General features: G+C 32.0%; 1 protein-coding gene across 1 annotated transcript in view; it reads right to left on the bottom strand.

Annotated features, from left to right (window-relative positions):
- Positions 1–8,228: 8,228 nt before the first annotated feature.
- Positions 8,229–18,769, bottom strand: part of galnt3 (UDP-N-acetyl-alpha-D-galactosamine:polypeptide N-acetylgalactosaminyltransferase 3 (GalNAc-T3)) — a 35,807-nt gene continuing 25,266 nt past the window's right edge. The window contains exons 7-11 of the mRNA XM_073845611.1: positions 17,664–17,864; positions 15,434–15,565; positions 15,168–15,269; positions 12,078–12,230; positions 8,229–9,984 (exon numbers count right to left, since the gene is read on the bottom strand). Coding sequence (XP_073701712.1) covers positions 9,871–9,984; positions 12,078–12,230; positions 15,168–15,269; positions 15,434–15,565; positions 17,664–17,864 — 702 coding nt within the window. The 3' untranslated portion in view covers positions 8,229–9,870. The remainder of the gene's footprint in view (positions 9,985–12,077; positions 12,231–15,167; positions 15,270–15,433; positions 15,566–17,663; positions 17,865–18,769) is intronic.

Consider the following 18,769-nt stretch of genomic DNA (forward strand, 5'->3'; position numbering starts at 1 on the left):
TGTAGTCGGTGAAAAGTCAACACTCCCGAATGAGTTTGCACAAGGAAACGTAATCTTTTAGTTTTTAATCGGTTTGCCAGAATTAGGATAGGCACAAGTAATTACCATTTGAGTAGCCTCTATGCACTGTGTAAACAATGAGTGACTTATACACGCGACAGATCGCTTGAGATAGGGCCGATTGCAGAACAGCAGAACCATACGTCACAGCAGTCACACGGCAGCAGCGCCACGGCAGCAGGCTCAGACGGTAGTGGGCGGAGTCTCCATCTGAGATCGAAAGTGGGTGAAAATAATGATCAACTTATATTTTTCTATATATTTTTAAACAGTATAAACTGAGTACAAAGCTCAAACAAAAAACAAAACAAAACTTGAGCAATAGAATGTTTTTATTTAGTTAAACCATATTTTTTACCTAATCATTTCAGTATTAACCAATTTTTCATTGTACATAATACCATGTACTATACACTATACCCATCATAAACTGGATTTTCCAAAAAATATTACAAAATCAAACAAAACATATAGCACAGAAGGCACACATTTAACAACAATAATAACCACACATTACTCGCCTAACTAAATTAGTTTAAACCTAAAATAAATCAAAACTCTTTAAACATGCAATTAATCCAGAGGCATGATTTGTTCACACACTCATTAAGGAAATGTCCATATCATCCTTAAATTCAAAGTGAAACATGAAGGGCTCTTTGGCCAGCAGACTCTCATCATTTGTTTCTGCCATTATAAAAGTTCATTATGTTGCTGCACATGAAATATAACGCGAATAACATTAAATAAATATTTTTTTATAAGGTTACACACTGATTATTTATAACTTAAACCCCATTTTTCTACCCATCCGTTGGTCGCGCATATACGCCATGTTTGTAGTTTTTTTACACTTTTTATGCGTATTTGTAGTTCTAATCAAATCCTCGTTCAACACGCAATGTGTTGTGGGCAATATAATAGCCGTTAGAGTGCACATTAATCCGTACTTCGAATTCTAAAGGTAAATTGTAGTAGACCGTCCGGAAATCTTTGGAATACTTTTTAGGACATACCAATTCTATTTTCGAATACTATTTAGGACGGATATTTTGTGGGACCTGATTGGGCTGCAGCAGGAGACTCCGCCCACTACCGTCTGAGCCTGCTGCCGTGGCGCTGCTGCCGTGTGACTGCTGTGACGTATGGTTCTGCTGTTCTGCAATCAGTCATTATTGGATCGCTTCCGCGCGTGCATCTACTATGGCATATGGAAGGCAGTTATGGCCAAAACGTGTTGTACCCATAGATATAGACCTTTTTCCTGAGTAAACGATGAGCGCCGCCATTACTAATGTCAGATTGAATGCTTTTCTGTTCCGGTTTCCATAGGAACCCATTCAAATAGTGTCCATCTGTTTTTAATGTAGCTAACGTCCGCTGCTTCGTGTCATCTACACGCTCATTAAAGTGAGGCACTGACAAATGACGGTCATTGCGACATTGCCAAGTGATGGCGCTATGGAGCCATGTGCTTTTAAAAATTTTTTTTAATAGGTTTAACATTAGTTTATTAGCTCGGAATATACCCTAATTTGACTAGAAACAATGCAGACCGGAAATGCAAAGCATTCTTTCAGTTAAGAGTCGGACTTACTTCCGTGTTCAGGAAAAACGTCTATAGAATACCCAAGACTTGTCACTCCTATTTTGAATGGGAAAAAAAATGCAACACTCATTATGGCCGCGAAGCCCCGCCTTTTAGTGAAAGAGCCAATCATTGGGCGAATTCCAAACGGCTATTTTGCGCCCTTCAAGGGCACTTCTAGAAGGGGACGCCATTTGTAGGGACGTTCCAAACGAAAGTGAGCAACTTAATCCCTTCACGAAGGGCCCTTCCAGAAGGCCGTTAGCGAAGGGAACATTCCATGGTCACTTCACGGAAGTGATTTCCGTTAGTGATCACGTTTGCGCAGCGTTGTCAAGGTAACATTTCGTCAGTCATTCCCTTCGCCAAGGGAATTCCAAACGGTTAAAAGAGACAGAAATGCCCTACTCCCTTAAAAGAACTCACTTCAAAGGGATCTGCCCTTCGGAGGGAGTAGGGCGTAGGGATGCGCACTTCCATTTGGAATTTGCCCATTGATTAGTAAAGTCAGCGCATCACTGCAGCTGCCGTTAGAGGTCCCGGTTGCTATAGAAACAATCAGCACTCTGAGACGTGCCCTCTCGAGCCAGAAAAATAAGCGTTTTTTAACGCTATTGGAGCACAAGGGACCACATTTATAAGGCAGTTCTTGTTGGATTTCTTTGGTGATTTAAAATATGAAATTTAATTGTAAGCTTGGTGAACAGTTTTGGAGAATTTGATGTTTCCCCATTCAATGAGATAGGAGCTGCAGTTGCATGCCCGAGAGGCGTTTCAAAGATGGCCGCCGAGTGACATGACTTAGGCCCCGATCACACCGAACGCGTCTTTTGGTTCTAAAAACGCGAGGTGCACAGCACTGCCTTTTTTGGTGACTTTTAATAAAAGAGCAGTGTGCTGCGGTTTTTTTATGTTGCTAAGCAACGACCAAAACAGCTGTCCTGTCAGTCAAATCAAAGGATTATAGCGCGAGCACTCTAAAATCTTAGTTTTTTGCTGTTAAGTAAACTGTCATATTAGCAGAAACCCTAAATAATACAGCTCTGGGTTACCCACGATAGACACCAAAGGTTTCTCCTCTATTTCTTGCAGTCTCCGGACTTTTTAAGCAACGGTAAACTTTCATCACCACAACAGAAGGCCCGCCTCTCCATTCAATCGATTGGACAATGGAAAAGAACGCAAATGACGTTGGGCGTTTTTCCGCTCAGAGTTGATTTTTTTTCAACTTCAGGCGCTCAGAGCGCTCCTGCAAAAACGCGAGGCACAGCAGGCGACGAAAACGCGAGGCGCCCGGGGCGCATAAGCAGCGCGCAGAACGCTCACTGCCAACAGAAAACCATTCAAAAGAGGCGCCTCCAACTGCAAAAACGTGTTCGGTGTGATCGGGGCCTTAAAAGCCTCGTTCAGACTGTCAGCCCAAATCCGATTTTGTCCATATCTGCATGGAATCTGATTTGAATAACTGACTGTCCACACAGTCATATCGCAACTGTTCAAATCCGATTTGTGTGTCCATAAACGCTCTTTTGTTTTACGGAATGTGCATTGGTTTCTGTGGCAATGCCGTTGCGTTATTATGCCAACGCTAAAAACAACAATAACAGCAATATAGATGCTGTCTTGCTATATGACAACGTTTCCGTCGTGTTGGATTATATTTTGTCTTCTAAAGCAGCGGCAGAAACGCAGGAAGCTGGAATGTGTGACTTTATTCTGTGCTGCCGTCTCTGCTGGTTTCAAAACTCAAAGAGGTGCGTATACTAGCTGTATAGCCTTTTTCCCGCTTGATTTGCAGTTCGCAACAACTCAGGCTTGTTTCTGCAAAGACTTTGTTATGTTATGTCTGACGTGTTTACGTTTTACGTGGCATGAAAACGTGAAAAAGCAGAAATCCGATTTGAATAGGATTCCAAACCACATACGAATGTAGCTCGAAACGGATTTGACCAAATCGGATTTCATGCAGTTCGTTGCTGTTCAGACTACCTAAATATGATCGGATTTCAATCGGATTTGCATAGAAATCGGATTTGGGCTGACAGTCTGAACGAGGCTAAAGGTCCACTGAAGTGCCTTGAAACACGCAGCGTTATTCTATGTGGTGACGTACTTTTAACTGAAACAAAAACATATCGCTAAGCCCCGCCCACTTATTTTGAAGAGCCAATAGCGTTCCATTAATATCTGCTCGGGCCAGAGCCGTTGAGCTTGGTAAAGCCGCATTTGTAAGCTTATGACAGCAGTCTAATAAATTACCCCATAGATTCAATATGAAACTCTTGCTAAAACAAAATAGCGATCATAATCATGCTGAGGCTGTGTAGTTTAATACATGCCGATCGCACATATGATCTGCTCCGTGTATTACGTCTCTGTGTAGGGGGCGGGACGCTACGGACTCTAGAAAGCATTTGATTGGTCAGAACGTTTGATGAGAAACTGAAGTGCACAGTGATATCATCAAAAATCGTTGATTCATATTGGCGGAAGTGACTAGACAGTAAGTTTTGAATGCCCATATCTTGTAAAAGCAAATTTTGTCATTGTTTTGAAGCACACTAGCTTATAGATAATTTTAAGGCTAATATATTCATACTAAAAGCCAAAAAAATTTAATAAAGGGACTTTGGTTGTACTAAGGGGCCGTTCACATGTGGCGTCTTTTGCGAGCTCATGTTCGTTATTTCAAATGTAGACCAGCAAAGGACCAGCATTAACCATCCATAACCAGCATCCCAGCACCAAAACCTACCTAACCAGCATATGCTGTTTTTTTCAGCAGGGGGAACAGTACAAATTTGCAACACCACCAACTTATCCACATTATTGGATTATGTAAAGATAGCAATACAATAGAAAAAAAAGATACACATGAAACAGTTTTTTCTTTTTGGAAATTGTATGCAAGTAACTGAATGTAAAATAAAACCGCATAAACTTCACGGTATGATAAACATGCTTTGCTTCTTATAAAAACTACAAAAGCCCCTTCATCAAGAGCAATGAGGGAATTTGTCTTGGTCTTTTGTTGTTTGATTAACATTAAGCTGCATACACTGCAATAAACAGATAAAACTGTTTGTGCTATTCACCCTGTGTGTTTATAAATAAGACAATACATTAAAATAATATGGTAAGAAACACTTGTTTCCAATATCAGTCAGCAAAACGATAAAGTTTGCTGGAAGCCAGACCCATTCAATTTCTCAAATTTGGCCTTTTTATACAGTATCACTGTCTTTAACCATTAAGCTACGTTATACGTTTTCTTTATAAATGGTTTTCTATCAGAGGAAAACACTTAACATGCATGCACTTTGTGTTCATATGCCTGCACATAATTTGCATCATCATTATACTGAGTTTGGCCTTTTAATATTACTTTCTTAATGCATTAAGCCATGTTAAGTTTCCATGGGAGGTAAATGCTTAACATAAAACTATATGCATTGCTTTCATTTTCTAAAGTCCTTTCTTCTGGAAGCAATCAGAATCAACAAAAGAGCAATAACATCCAAGTGTTATGACAAGTGTCATTTAGCCTAACGCAGTACATACGTACAGACAGACAGACAGATAGATGGATACAAAAAGCAAGCTAGTGCAAGCAAGCTTTTTTGTTAAGAAAACAAGCAGTAAATAAATGAATAGAGTAGAAGTCTAAAAGACTTTTTTTTTATAAAGATTAGAAGTAGAATAGAGGGTGCTAGAGGGTCAAATAAATACAATATAATTAATATTTTAGTCATATCAAAATTATTTATTGTTAATACACAAAGTGTAATTAGTCATTTAAATTTATGTTTTTAAAAGAGAAAAGTATCGATATTGGTATCAGTATCGGCGATACTGGCCTTGTATTTACTTGGTATCGGATCGATAACAAAATTTGCAGTATCGCCCACCCCTAGCATAGCAGGTAATGTGACAAGAACCAACCAATTAGCTTCATCCTTTCCCTTAATAACATTGAAAGCACAGCCAAGTTGGAGGAACAGCTTATCATAGCTGTACAGGAATAAACATTTTTAAATTAATTTAAAGGGGTCATCGGATGCCCATTTTCCACAAGTTCATATGATTCATTAGGGTCTTAATGAAAAGTCTATAATATACTTTGGTTAAAAATCCGCAATAATAGTGTAATAAAACACCCTTTTACCTTGTCAAAATCAGCTCTGCAAAAAAATCAACTAATTTTATCACATGGTCCCTTTAAATGCAAATTAGCTCTGCTCACCCTGCCCCTCTCTGCTGTGGGATTATGAGCCGTAATGTTTACTTTAGCCGCATTTAGCTGCGAAACTTGCCAACAAGCACATTATTAAGAAAGGCCGTTTGCAAAGATGCATTAAAAACCCTTACACTCACTTCTGCTGCGGGTGAAGCTGCATCAGGAACGATTCGCACAAACTAGATGCATATGTAGATCGGGATCAGCGCTTTAATTTACAAACTAAAGTAACGCTATCCTCTGTGTCTTCAGCGGATCAGATGTCGGGAGTAAATGACACACCAACGAGAAGCTGAGAATAAGCTGGTTTAAAAAGGGCATTTTACTTTTAAAGATTAAAAAAATACCACTGGGTGGATTTGTATCATTGTAGGGTGGTTGTGTACACAAACTGCCAACACACATTAATGTTCAAACAACATGTAAAAGTGAGTTTTGCATCCAATGACCCCTTTAATAGCAGAGCTACTGTAACACCTCAATGTATCGTCACGAGCCGCAGGGTTTAATTTAGATTGGTCTGTGTATGTTTTTTTATTTACTGTCAAAGATTTGGTGCCCATTGACTGCCATTTTATGACTGACAGACTGCAACGGTTCGAGTTAAAAAATTGTGTTCTACTGAAGAAACAAAGTCACCTACATCTTGGATGCCCTGGGGGTAAGCAGATAAACATCAAAATTTCAATTTTGGGTGAACTATCCCTTTAACATTGTACTTTAGTTTTAGAGAATGTTGTCATTTTGTCATGTTTTGCTCCACTTCTAAGCAAAAAACTGATAACATTCCTCCAGTGTTCTTGCTATAATGTGTTCAAACAAAAGGTGATTTCTTCTAAACATTCTTCCACTTGGTGATAAATGATTATTTTCTTTAATACTACCAAATGCTGGTTAAATCAACTAGTTTATGTCCTTATTTAAATGGTCAATCCTCACTGAAAAACTTCAGTTTTTTATTTTCAAAACTTGCAGTTGTTTGAATAAAGTCATTATTAATGAAGTAAACCAGAACACATTTCTAAAAGGCTGCTGAACAATTTCATAGAAATACTTCTTAAATTACAACAGAATAATCCTTTTTAAAACGAAAAGGTGCTGCAGAACAGGAATGACCCAGAATGACCCAGAAGAAAAAAAGAACAAAATCACTTTGTGAAAAGTCAATATGGAGCAAATACTTTCAAAAAGTCTTTGGTGCTGTAAAATCTGCATGTTACATTACATTTTTTGAACAATATTTGAAGACGTCCATAATCTGCGGTTACTGTAGTTGAGCTCATCCAGTATCAAAATTTTAAAAAAGCCACTGTTCAAGGACACACATCTTGTAGTCTTTCAGACATGATGAGAAAAAGAGAAAATAAAACTTCACTTCACTGCAGGTTTCTGAGTGCCTTGGCCCTATAGACAGGAATGTCTGTACGTGCTTCGTTTTTGGTCCTATAGATACTCCAACTTTCCAGCAGCAATATTTTCCACATACAAAAATAAATTAAAGGTCTGCCTGTGTCATATAGAAGATTCTCCAGTAATTTATGTGTGTGTGTGTGTGTGTGTGTGTGTGTGTGTGTGTGTGTGTGTGTGTGTGTGTGTGTGTGTGTGTGCGCTCAGGGTCCAAAATTAACACTTGCCATGCATCAGACACAATAAAAATTAGCTTTGGCAAATAAATATCACAGGGTTTGTCTTTATAAAGAACCTCAATAATGCTAAGTTTAAATCTAGTGTGATTGTAAAACTGACCTTCCCTTCACTGATCATAAATCAGCTGATAAAGGAGGCAATCCCACTGCAACTCAGTGAAAAAAAATAAGATTGGTAAGATTTATATTTAGAGAGATATTATTTATATTTTTCTTTTAACATTTTGTTCTGCTTTGTATGGAAGCCCATTTCACCATTAAATAAAACATTAAGGTAATTGTGACTTTATCTCAGAATTCTATTTTTCTTACAGTTTGTTACATATAAACTCGCAATCGCCAGAACTGTGAGATATAAATTCACAATACTGAGAAACTACACTAAAAATAAAGGTGCCACAGAAGAACCTTTTTTTTTTGTCTAAATGGTTTCATAAAGAACCTTTAACATCTAAAGAACCTTTCTGTTTCCCAAAAGGTTCTTTGTGGCGAAAGTAGGTTCTTCAGATTAGAAAAAGGGAAGAAAGAGATGGTTCTTAAAAGAACCTTTGGAACCAAAAATTGTTCTTTTATGGCTTCGCTGTGAAGAACCTTTTAAAGCACCTTTATTTTTAAGAGTGTAAGTCAGAATTGTCTGATATAAACTCACAATTGCAAGTTATAAAGTCAGAATTGTGAGACATATACTCATAATACCGAGTAAAAAAAGACAATCGCAATTCTGAGAACATATCAAGTCTTTTTTCCCTGCTCAAAAGTTGACTTTAAAACTTAAAAAACCCACATTTGCAAGTTAATATCTCATAATTCTAAGAAAAAAAGTCAGAATTGCGCATATACACATACATGCGAGGAAAAAAGCCATAAAAGTTTATCTCGCAGTTCTGACTTTAATAACTTGCAATTGTGAGTATATATCACACAATTCTGACTTTAAAACTCGATAAAACTTGCTTAAGTTTATATCACGCATTTATGAGAAACAAAGTCAGAATTGTGAAATAAAGTTGCAATAACCTTTTTTTTTTATTCAGTAGCAGAAACAGGCTTTCACTGCTTTGTGTTTGCATTTTAATTAAAAAAAATATATATATATAAAACAATCAAATTTTTAAATACTGTGTAATAAATTTTAAAAAAATGTAGTACATTTTAATATAGTTGGATATGCTGCAAAAATACGTTTGGCCCACAGCTCTCAAATCAAGATTTTTGGCACTTCGTATTAAAAAGTTTGGGCATCTTTGTTTTAATATTTTTAAGGCATTCCCAAATTTACTTGCAAAGCATCCAATACCAAATACATCTGATAAAAACAGTATGAATTAAATTAAAAAGAGTAATTATATAACTATATATTAACTAACAATATATAGAGTGCAACAGTAACAGTCGGTTCTGAGAGTAAAAATCCCATTCATTTTCTCCATAAGGGATTTATTTTTTAATATATTATGCTTATGGCTTCAAGAAAAGCAAATAAGCATAAAATCTTGAATTATTTAAACTTAACTTTTAAATAATTGTGTTTAACAGTAAAATTCCTGGTGGAAAAACTACACTACCCATGATTCTGCAGAGAAATCGCCACCAATCAGAAATGTGACCCTGGACCACAAAACCAGTTCTAAGGGTCATTTTTTGAGATTTGAGATTTATGCATCATCTAAAACCTGAATAAATAAGCTTTCCACTGATGTATGGTTTGGTATGATAGACACAACTGGCCGAGATACAACTATTTGAAAATCTGGAATCTGATGGTGCAAAAAAAAAAATCTAAATATTTAGAAAATCAACTTTAAAGTTGTTCAAATGAAGTTCTTAGCAATGCAAATTGCTAATCAAAAATTAAGTTTTGATATATTTACTGTAAGAAATGTACTAAATATCTTCATGGAACATGATCTTAATATCCTAATGATTTTTGGCATAAAATAAAAATCTATAATTTTGACCCATACAATGTATTTTGGCCTATTGCTACAAATATACCACGCTACTGAAGACTGGTTTTGTGGTCCAGGGTTTTTGTCTCTTCTTAGTTTAAATCTAAGTTTGTAATGTTGTGATTTACCTCGTAGCTGCTTGGTTTGCTTCCTGCCTCCTTAATAAAAACTTTTTAAAACCTCCATAGGAAAAATGAATGGGAAAAATACTTGTGCTCTGTAATTCATGGTCATATAAATAAAAATGTATTTTTATAAAAATACTATAAAATACATTTCATGGCCAGTACAATTTGTTCTCAGTTCATTGGCAGCTGTGGCAAGGAGTTAAGTTTTGGACCCTGTGTGTGTGTGTGTGTGTGTGTGTGTGTGTGTGATTGGTCCCGCCGTTCATGTGAAGACCCAGAGCTGGTACTTGTCAGCTGGATTGCAGGGCACTAGAGAGGGGTTTTCATGTCGAGCGGTCAGGCACTGTTTTGAGGCCTTGTTATAGAACAGCTGATCCTGCAAAGGGAATAAAATCACAGAGCAGGATCTATCAGTGTTACAGTCCAAAATCACTAAACCAAACATTAGCAAGCTTAAATTAGCATTAGACAGACAGCCATGCACTCAAACCAAGCTCTTTACTCTCGTTCTCTTTGTTCTTGAATATATGCTTCGGTTTAGTCTGCTCAAAAGGTTTAGTTTTTTATATTTTTATACATCTTTTTCTGTCTGACAATTATTGTTAACCCTTTTTTCAACTCTGTATTTTTGACATTGGCTGTATTGTTGTTACATTTTGTGTATTATACATAAAATGTGTGTATTATGTCAGCTCAGTATTTTTGCACTCATTTTAATTATTAGCAACGGATTTGATGAATTCTCAAAATTTTTGGTCATCATTTTAAAACATACATAATAAAATGAAATAATCTTTAATTTCACATTAGAAACATTTTTTTTTTCTTAAAATAAAAGAAAAGTTAACTGAAATGAAATAAAAAATATATATTTTAAAAAATAAAACTAAATCTAATCTAAACAAAAAATACTAAAAATGACAAAAATACGAAAACTTCGTTAAAATTAATTTAAAATCAAAATATAAATTCATTGTCATATTTCAACATTTAGCATTTTCTCATTTTAACTATATTTTTAATATTTACTATACATTTATTACTATATATTTTAAATATTTTTATACTGTATTTATATTTTTTTATACTGTTTGTAGGATCTAGCTATTTTTTTTAGCTCAACAAGGATTTTAAATAAATTATTCAGTATTTTAGAGTAGAAAATGAACTCAATTTCCTTAAATTACTTTTTTTAAATAACAACTTTTAACAATTTAAAAAATTACTGTGGAAAATGTAAAAAATAACTACATTTATATTTATATGAGTATACAAACATGTTTAATATTATATAATGTAATTATATTATATATATATAGTTTAATATATTCATTTATTCATTTATTTATTTATTTTTGAAAGATCATGTGACAAGACTGGAGTAATGATACTGAAAATTTAGATTCGCATCACAGGAATAAATTACATTTTAAAATATATTCAAATAGAAAACAGTTCTTTTTAATTATAATAATATTTCATAAAATAAATAATATTTTATAGCTGTTTGCAGCTGTTTTTTAAGCTAGCTCAATAAGGATTTTATATTTATATATATAAAATGTATAGTTTAATATATTTATTTTTATTTATTTATTTATTTGAAGGATCATGTGACACTGAAGAGTAATGATGCTGAAATTTCAGCTTTGCATCACAGGAATAAATTACATTTTAAAATATATTCAAATAGAAAACTGTTATTTTTAATTATAATAATATTTCATAATATAATTAATAATATTTTATAGCTGTTTGTAGCTATTTTTTAGCTAGCTCAATAAGGATGTTATATTGTTATATATATATATATATAAATAAATGTAGAGTTTAATATATGTATATTTTTTTATTTTTTTTTATTTAAAGGATCATGTGAAACTGAAGAGTAATGATGCTGAAATTTCAGCTTTGCATCACAGGAACAAATAGCATTTTAAAACATATTCAAATTGAAAATAGTTATTTTAAATGAACTGTTTTTACTGTATTTTTAATTTTGTAAAATGCAGCCTTGATGAGCATAAGACACTTCTTTAAAAAAGTTTTTTTTTACCAAAAAATCTTACTAAATGATAAAGATATAATTTATTTGTATTTTACTCAATATTTGGTTATGCTTGCTAGAGTTTTGCATGACTGGTGCACCATTATGATTTGGATGCTCCCTTAGAAAGCAGCTATCTATTTAAACAGCAAACAGCAAGGCAGCTCACTAGTTTTCACAACAAAGCCAAACATATTGCAAATCAGTGGTTGAGTTTTGATCAAAATGAGCATTAACAAGCTCAACAGGAGATGACAAGTCTCTAAAGACAATGCTGGCTTCAGAGGAGAGTGAGTGAAGGAACACAGCTTGGCCTCGGGCTGTTTTGGAGTTGAGTTTAAAGATCAGAGGCTTGTGAAGAAGAGAGAAAGCGTGCGAGAGAAAGCGAAAGCTCTGGCGTGGCCTTTAAAATGTTGTTCTACCTCTCTGAGCTCCCATCTCTGCTGAGGTCCTGTGACGGTGTCGTGACCTTTATACTGGCACTCCTCTAATTTGACGACTCCACTGCTCCCGTGCAAACAGAGCTCCTTCTGAATGTTGTGCCTGATCTCGTGATGGGTCGAGTACTCGAAATACTGAACAATCAGAGAAGAGAAATGACCTTCAACACTGAGAAAACATTTCATTAAACAGATAAAGTTGTTCGCCTGGAAACTCCTGAGAGGTTCTGGAGAATATATCAAGGGAACTAATTAAAATGATATTTGGGATGTACCTAGAAATAAAATCTATCTCAAATATCATTCCTGAAAAAAACAGCAAGCTTCAAAAAACGATTTGCAAATAATTGCTAATAAAATAAAATAAATGTTACCTCATTTAAAATATGATATAATATTAAATAAAATTATTATAAATGTATTATATAATATAGTGCTTGAATTGACTATTTTTTATTACTTTTTTATTGTTCCTATTGTGTAACTGTAAATAAATAAAACTCATTATATTCTTTTTATTCACTTTTTATTATCCTTTATAAAATAAAATAAAATTATATAACCTTCATCTGAATAATTTATGTAAATAAAATAAACAAGTATAATAAAACAAATTGAATTAATTAAATTAGAAAACTAGCTTTATTTATATATTTATTTATTTTTATTTTATTTATTTATTTAAAAACAATTGCAGAAGACCTTGATCCGATTTAAATTATTATTATTATTTTATAGAATGAATAAATTGTATGGACATTTCATTAGCTGTATCTTTTAGGAAAATAAAATCAATAAACTGATATTAAATAAATTATATAATATAATGCTTGAATTGTCAATCAATCAATCAATCAATCAATCAATCAATCAATCAATCAATCAATCAATAAATCAATCATACATACATCAAAAGCAATGTGATGAATTTATTGTTCCTTTGAGAAAATAATAATAAATATAATGATAATATAAATAAAATAAAACAAATATATAAATAAAACCTGATTTAAATTATTATTATTACTATTGTTAATTAACAGAGCAAATAAATGGTAACAAAAGATACTTTTTTACTGTTACTTTAAGACGCAAATGAAAACCCCTCAAAAAAAGAGTGAACAAATTATTGTTAATAAATTGTAAAATGGAATTTTTTTTTACTGTTCCCTTAAGGAACATAAAAATAAACAAATTGTTATTGAACATATTATGTAATGTAGTGCTTTATTTGTATGGACTATTTTATGTGTATAAATAAAATAAAACTTAAACACACCTTCATCTGATAATCTGATTATTATTTCTGAATAAACTGTAAAAAATGGACAATAGTTTATTGTTCGCTTAAGGATAATATAATATAATATAATATAATATAATATAATATAATATAATATAATATAATATAATATAATATAATATAATATAAATTGTATAGACTATTTTTATACATCAAAAGCAATTTAAGGAAAATAAAATAAAACAAAAAATAAAATATATAAAACTATATATATATATATATATATATATATATATATATATATATATAGTATACTATTATATAATATTATAAAATATATAAATATATAATATAGTGCTTGAATTGTATAGACTATATTTATACATTTTTTACTGTTACTTTAAGGAAAATCAATCAATCAATCATTCAATCATACATCAAAAGCAGATGTATGGACTTTTTATTGTCCCTTTAAGTAAAGTAAAATAAAATAAAATAAAACTCAAACACACATCTGATTCAAAATATTATTTAATTATTACTAATTAATAGAGTAAATAAATTGTATGGACAATTTTTTACTGTTCCCTTAAGGAAAATATTATATAATATTATACAATAATATAATTACATTATATATAATAATTATATAATATAATAAGAAATATTAATATTATGTAATACAGTGCTTGAATTGTATGGACTATATTTATATATTTTTAAAATCAAATCAATCAATCTTTCAATCATACATCAAAAGCAATTTTATGGACTTTTTATTTTTCCTTTAAGGAAAATAAAATAAAAATAAAATAAAACACCTTCATCTGATTTCAATTATTATCATTAATTTAGTGAATAAATTCAATGGACACATTTTTTTTTTTACTTTTCCTTTGGAGAAATAAAATGAATAAATTGCTATTAAACTTATAACATGTTTTTTTTACTGTTACTGTAAGAAAATTCAATCAATCAATTATTCAATCATGCATCAAAAGCAATTCTATGGACTTTTTATTGTTCCTTTAAGGAAAAATAAAATAAACAATAAAACAATAAAATGAAATGAAATAAAATAAAATGCACCTTCATCTGATTTAAAATATTCGGTAACACTTTACAATAAGGTTCATTAGTTAAACATTAGTTAATGTATTAACTAACATGAACTAACCATGAGCAATACATTTGTTACTGTATTTACTAATCTTTATTAATGTTAGTTAACAGAAATACAGTTGTTCATTGTTTGTTCATGTTAGTTCACACTGCATTAACTAATGTTAACAAGATTTTAATAATGCATTAGTAAATGTTGAAATTAACATTAACAAAGATTAATAAATGCTGTATAAGTGCTGTTCATTATTAGTTCATGTTAACTAATATGGTTATCTAATGTTAACTAAAGAACCTTGTTTGTGTAGTTACCTTTGTAAAGTGTTACCAAATATTCTTATTAATTAATAGAGGGAAAAAAATTGTATGGACAATTTTTACTGTTCCCTTAAGGAAAATATTATATAATAGTATATAATAATATAATTATATTTTATACAATAATTATATTAAAATAATAAATAAGTACCTCAAAAGCGCCTTCATCTAATTTAAGTTATTATCAAATAATATAATATAGTGCTCAAATTGTACAGACTATTTTTTTTAGATTTATTTCAATTTTTTTCTGCATTTAAAAAATAAAATAAAATAAAAAGCACCTTGATTTAAACTGTTATTATTAATGTGCACTAAAACATTTTAAAAATGAGAGTGGTCAATTCCATTGATTCATTCACAGTACAAGCTGTTCCTGCTCCAATTACCTGGTTTCCTCCCATCCCGTGGCAGGGGTACATAATGAGAGGTTTCCCTCCCTCGTTATTCTCTCCCGCATCCAAGCAGGCCTCCTTCCCCTCGTTCTTAATCTGGAGAGAGACAGAGGAGGAAATGGAATGGATTGTGGTGTCGTAACATGAAAGCTGTTAAAACAAGGCTTTCTCCGAGATCCGCCGCATGGTGAGAAACCGCAGCGGTCAGACAAAACACCAGAGAAACACAGGGACGTCCCAGCCACTGTACACACACTCACCGCGCCAAACTGCAGCGGGTTCAGATCGGGCATGAAGACCTCCGGATAGACGTTCTTCAAATACCAAGAAAAGCTCTTACACTGGAGTTTTTCCCGGAGATCTACACGCTTGGAGACGTCTCCAAAAGAGCGCTGTGGAGAGAGAGGGTAGCTTCGTTATAGAAACTGCCTTTGAATCTCATGTTAAAGCTGCCCACAGGCTGTCTGAGGCTCCGCTTTAAAGCTGTCTGTCTGCGCTTATGAAGCAGCAGCAGGTCTTGGCTACACATTGAGAATGTTAAAGGATTTCTGTGGTTTAGGTCGCAGAAGACCGGAGCGATGAAAGCCTGGCAAAAGGGCTTAAATCTCTTAACTCCATAATGCCATTAAACAAGTGCAGGAAAATTTGTATAACACAACTGTGGGATGGCAGTTTTAATTATTTACGTAATAAAATATAATAAAACAAAATAAATAAATTAAATGATCTCAGTATACTTATTTATTTACTTATTATTTATCTACTTATTATAATTTTTTTAGTTACAATACTTTTCATTTATTTCAAAACAAATGCAAAAACAATTTGATTTATTTTTCATTTTATGTTTTCTTTAATTTTTTATTTTATTTACATAAATAATTAAAACTGCCACCCTACAACTGTACAATCTTTTTAGCAATTGTTTTTAAATGAATTAATTAATAAAATGAAATAAAATAAATAAATATCTAAATAAAGCTGTATACTAGTTATTATATTAGTTGATTAATTAATTAATCAATTTAATTAGTATACAGCTTTTTTTTAGATATTTATAAATTAATAAAATAAAACAAAATTAATTAATTAAATTGTCTTAGTATACAGCTTTATTTTGTTAAATTATTAGTTAATTTTATTTATTTATTTAAACAGCAGCAGGAAAACAACAATTGTAGGGTGGCAGTTTTAATTATTTATGCAAATAAAATGAAAAGTAAAAAAAACAAACAAACAAAAAAACTCAAATAAATTAAACGATCTCAGTATATTTATTTTATTTATTTATTTAGTTAGTTAGTTAGTTAAAATACTTTAATTAATTTTAAAACAAATGCAGGCAAGTCCAAGTTGTATAACACCTGTAAGGTGGCGGTTTTTAAATATTTATGTAAATAAAATAGACAAGTATGATAAAAAAAAAAATTAATTAATTAGCATACAGCTTTATTTAGATATTTATTTATTTATTTTTATTTCATTTCATGTATTTATTTATTTAAAAACAATTGCAAAAAATATTATAAAAAAATTAGAAAACAACTGTAGGGTGGCAATTTAGGGTTTTAATTATTTATGTAAATAAAATGAAAAATAAAATAAAACGTGAAATAAAAAAATAAATTAAATAAATTAAATGATCTCAGTATATGTATCTATCTATTTAGTTAGTTATTTAAAATATAGTTATTTAAATAGTTAAAAAAATATATTTTGAACAAATACAGGCAAATCCAATTTATATAACAGATGTAGGGTGGTGGTTTTAATTTGTAAATAAAATAAATATAAAACAACATTAATTAATTAATTAAATAATCCTAATATACAGCTTTTATTTTATTTATTTAAAAACAATTGCAGAAAAAAAACTATTAGTAAAACAACTGTAGGGTGGCAGTTTTAATTATATATTCAATTAAAATTAATAGCATTAATAAAATAAACAAATATAATAATATGTAAATGATCTTAAATTAGGCTCAATTTAGGCTTTTTAGACTTTAAAAATAGTAATAAATAAAAACAAATAAATAATAAATGACATTTAAATGTAATAAAGTATTTTAGAAATAAATAAAAAGTCATCTTATTTATTTTAAAACCAAGTATATACTTTTATTATTATTATTATTATTTTGCTCAGTCATTTGCGATGTACATTTAATAAATAAATATAAATTAAAAAAATAGTACTAATAATACAACTTTACATGCAAAACTTTAATGAAACGTATTTTAAAAAAAAAATCCAGCTTTTTCTTTTTTTTGTAATTATTAAAACAGATTTTCTTTATTGGCCTTTATTTTAAAGGACAGTAGAGAAGGACAGAAGAGAGGGAACAGGACTGAAACACCTCTTAATATGCTGAGAGTGACGCATTACCCTTTGTGCCATATAATAGCTTCAACTAAAAGCCATTATAGTATCTAAATATAACTGCACTTTTTGCTGTTGTTCCAAAAATGAGGAGCTGGGAGCTGTACCTCTTTAGCGATCTGAGAAGCCTGCTGGTTTCTCCGGTAGAAGATCTCTTTATAGTCGTCCATCCAGACCTCAGCAAGACGCACCTGGTTGCGAGCGATCACCTGCGTGCCTTTGGGGAAGGTGTGTGGACTCTTTGTGCGAAACACGTGGCCTACGACTGAACAGGGGATGATTTCTAGCTGCCCGCCGCACTGCCACACCTGGAGGACGAGAGCAACAGGTCAGGACTAGAGAAGAGCACATGAATTAACATGAGAGGAAAATTAAGAGCTTTATTCATTCAATAAACAGACTTAAGGAAACTTAAAGGAACACTCCACTTTTTTTGGAAATAGGCTCATTCTCCAACTCCCCCCGAGTTAATAAGTTGATTTTTACCGTTTTGAAATCCATTCAGCCGTTCTCCTGTTCTGGCGATATCACTTTTAGCATAGCTTAGCATAGATCATTGAATCCTATGAGACCAATAGCATCGCGTTCAAAAATGACCAACGAGTTTCCATATTTGTCCTATTTAAAACTTGACTCTTCTGTAGTTATATTCAGTGTTGTTTTCGTCAACGATGACGATGATGAAATCATTTCGTTGACGTCACTTTTTTTCATGACGATAACGAGACGATGACGAGATAAAAATGGCTCGTTGATGACTAAAACATGACGAGACGTGTGTGAGTTTTCGTTGACGAGACGAGAATAGACGAAAATGTTAGTGGGTGGTCCGTCAGACGTTTAAAATGCATGACATTTCCGATTATTGTGCATGCCAATTAAAACTTAAAAAGTATCTGACGCTATGGCAAGCCGTTTTAGCATTAAATACTCTTTGCTATACTAGTATGGCAAGCCGTTTTAGCATTCCATCCTTTTTTGTCTTTTATGTTCTAAAACATTCCTTCATTATTGTAATTATTGGTGAAAATAGTCGATCCGGAAGCTCACATTGTGTTGAACTATAGATCTGCTATTTTCAGAACTTATAAGTGACACTACCCAACAGCAAAATACTTACTGACCTACATTAATTTGTTAAAAGACTACTTTTTTCCCTTTTTTTGACTAAAACTAGACTAAAACCTTTTTGACTTTTCGTCGACTAAAATTG

The sequence above is a fragment of the Garra rufa genome, chromosome 8 (assembly GCF_049309525.1).
Source record: "Garra rufa chromosome 8, GarRuf1.0, whole genome shotgun sequence".
NCBI classification, from domain to species: Eukaryota; Metazoa; Chordata; class Actinopteri; order Cypriniformes; family Cyprinidae; genus Garra; species Garra rufa.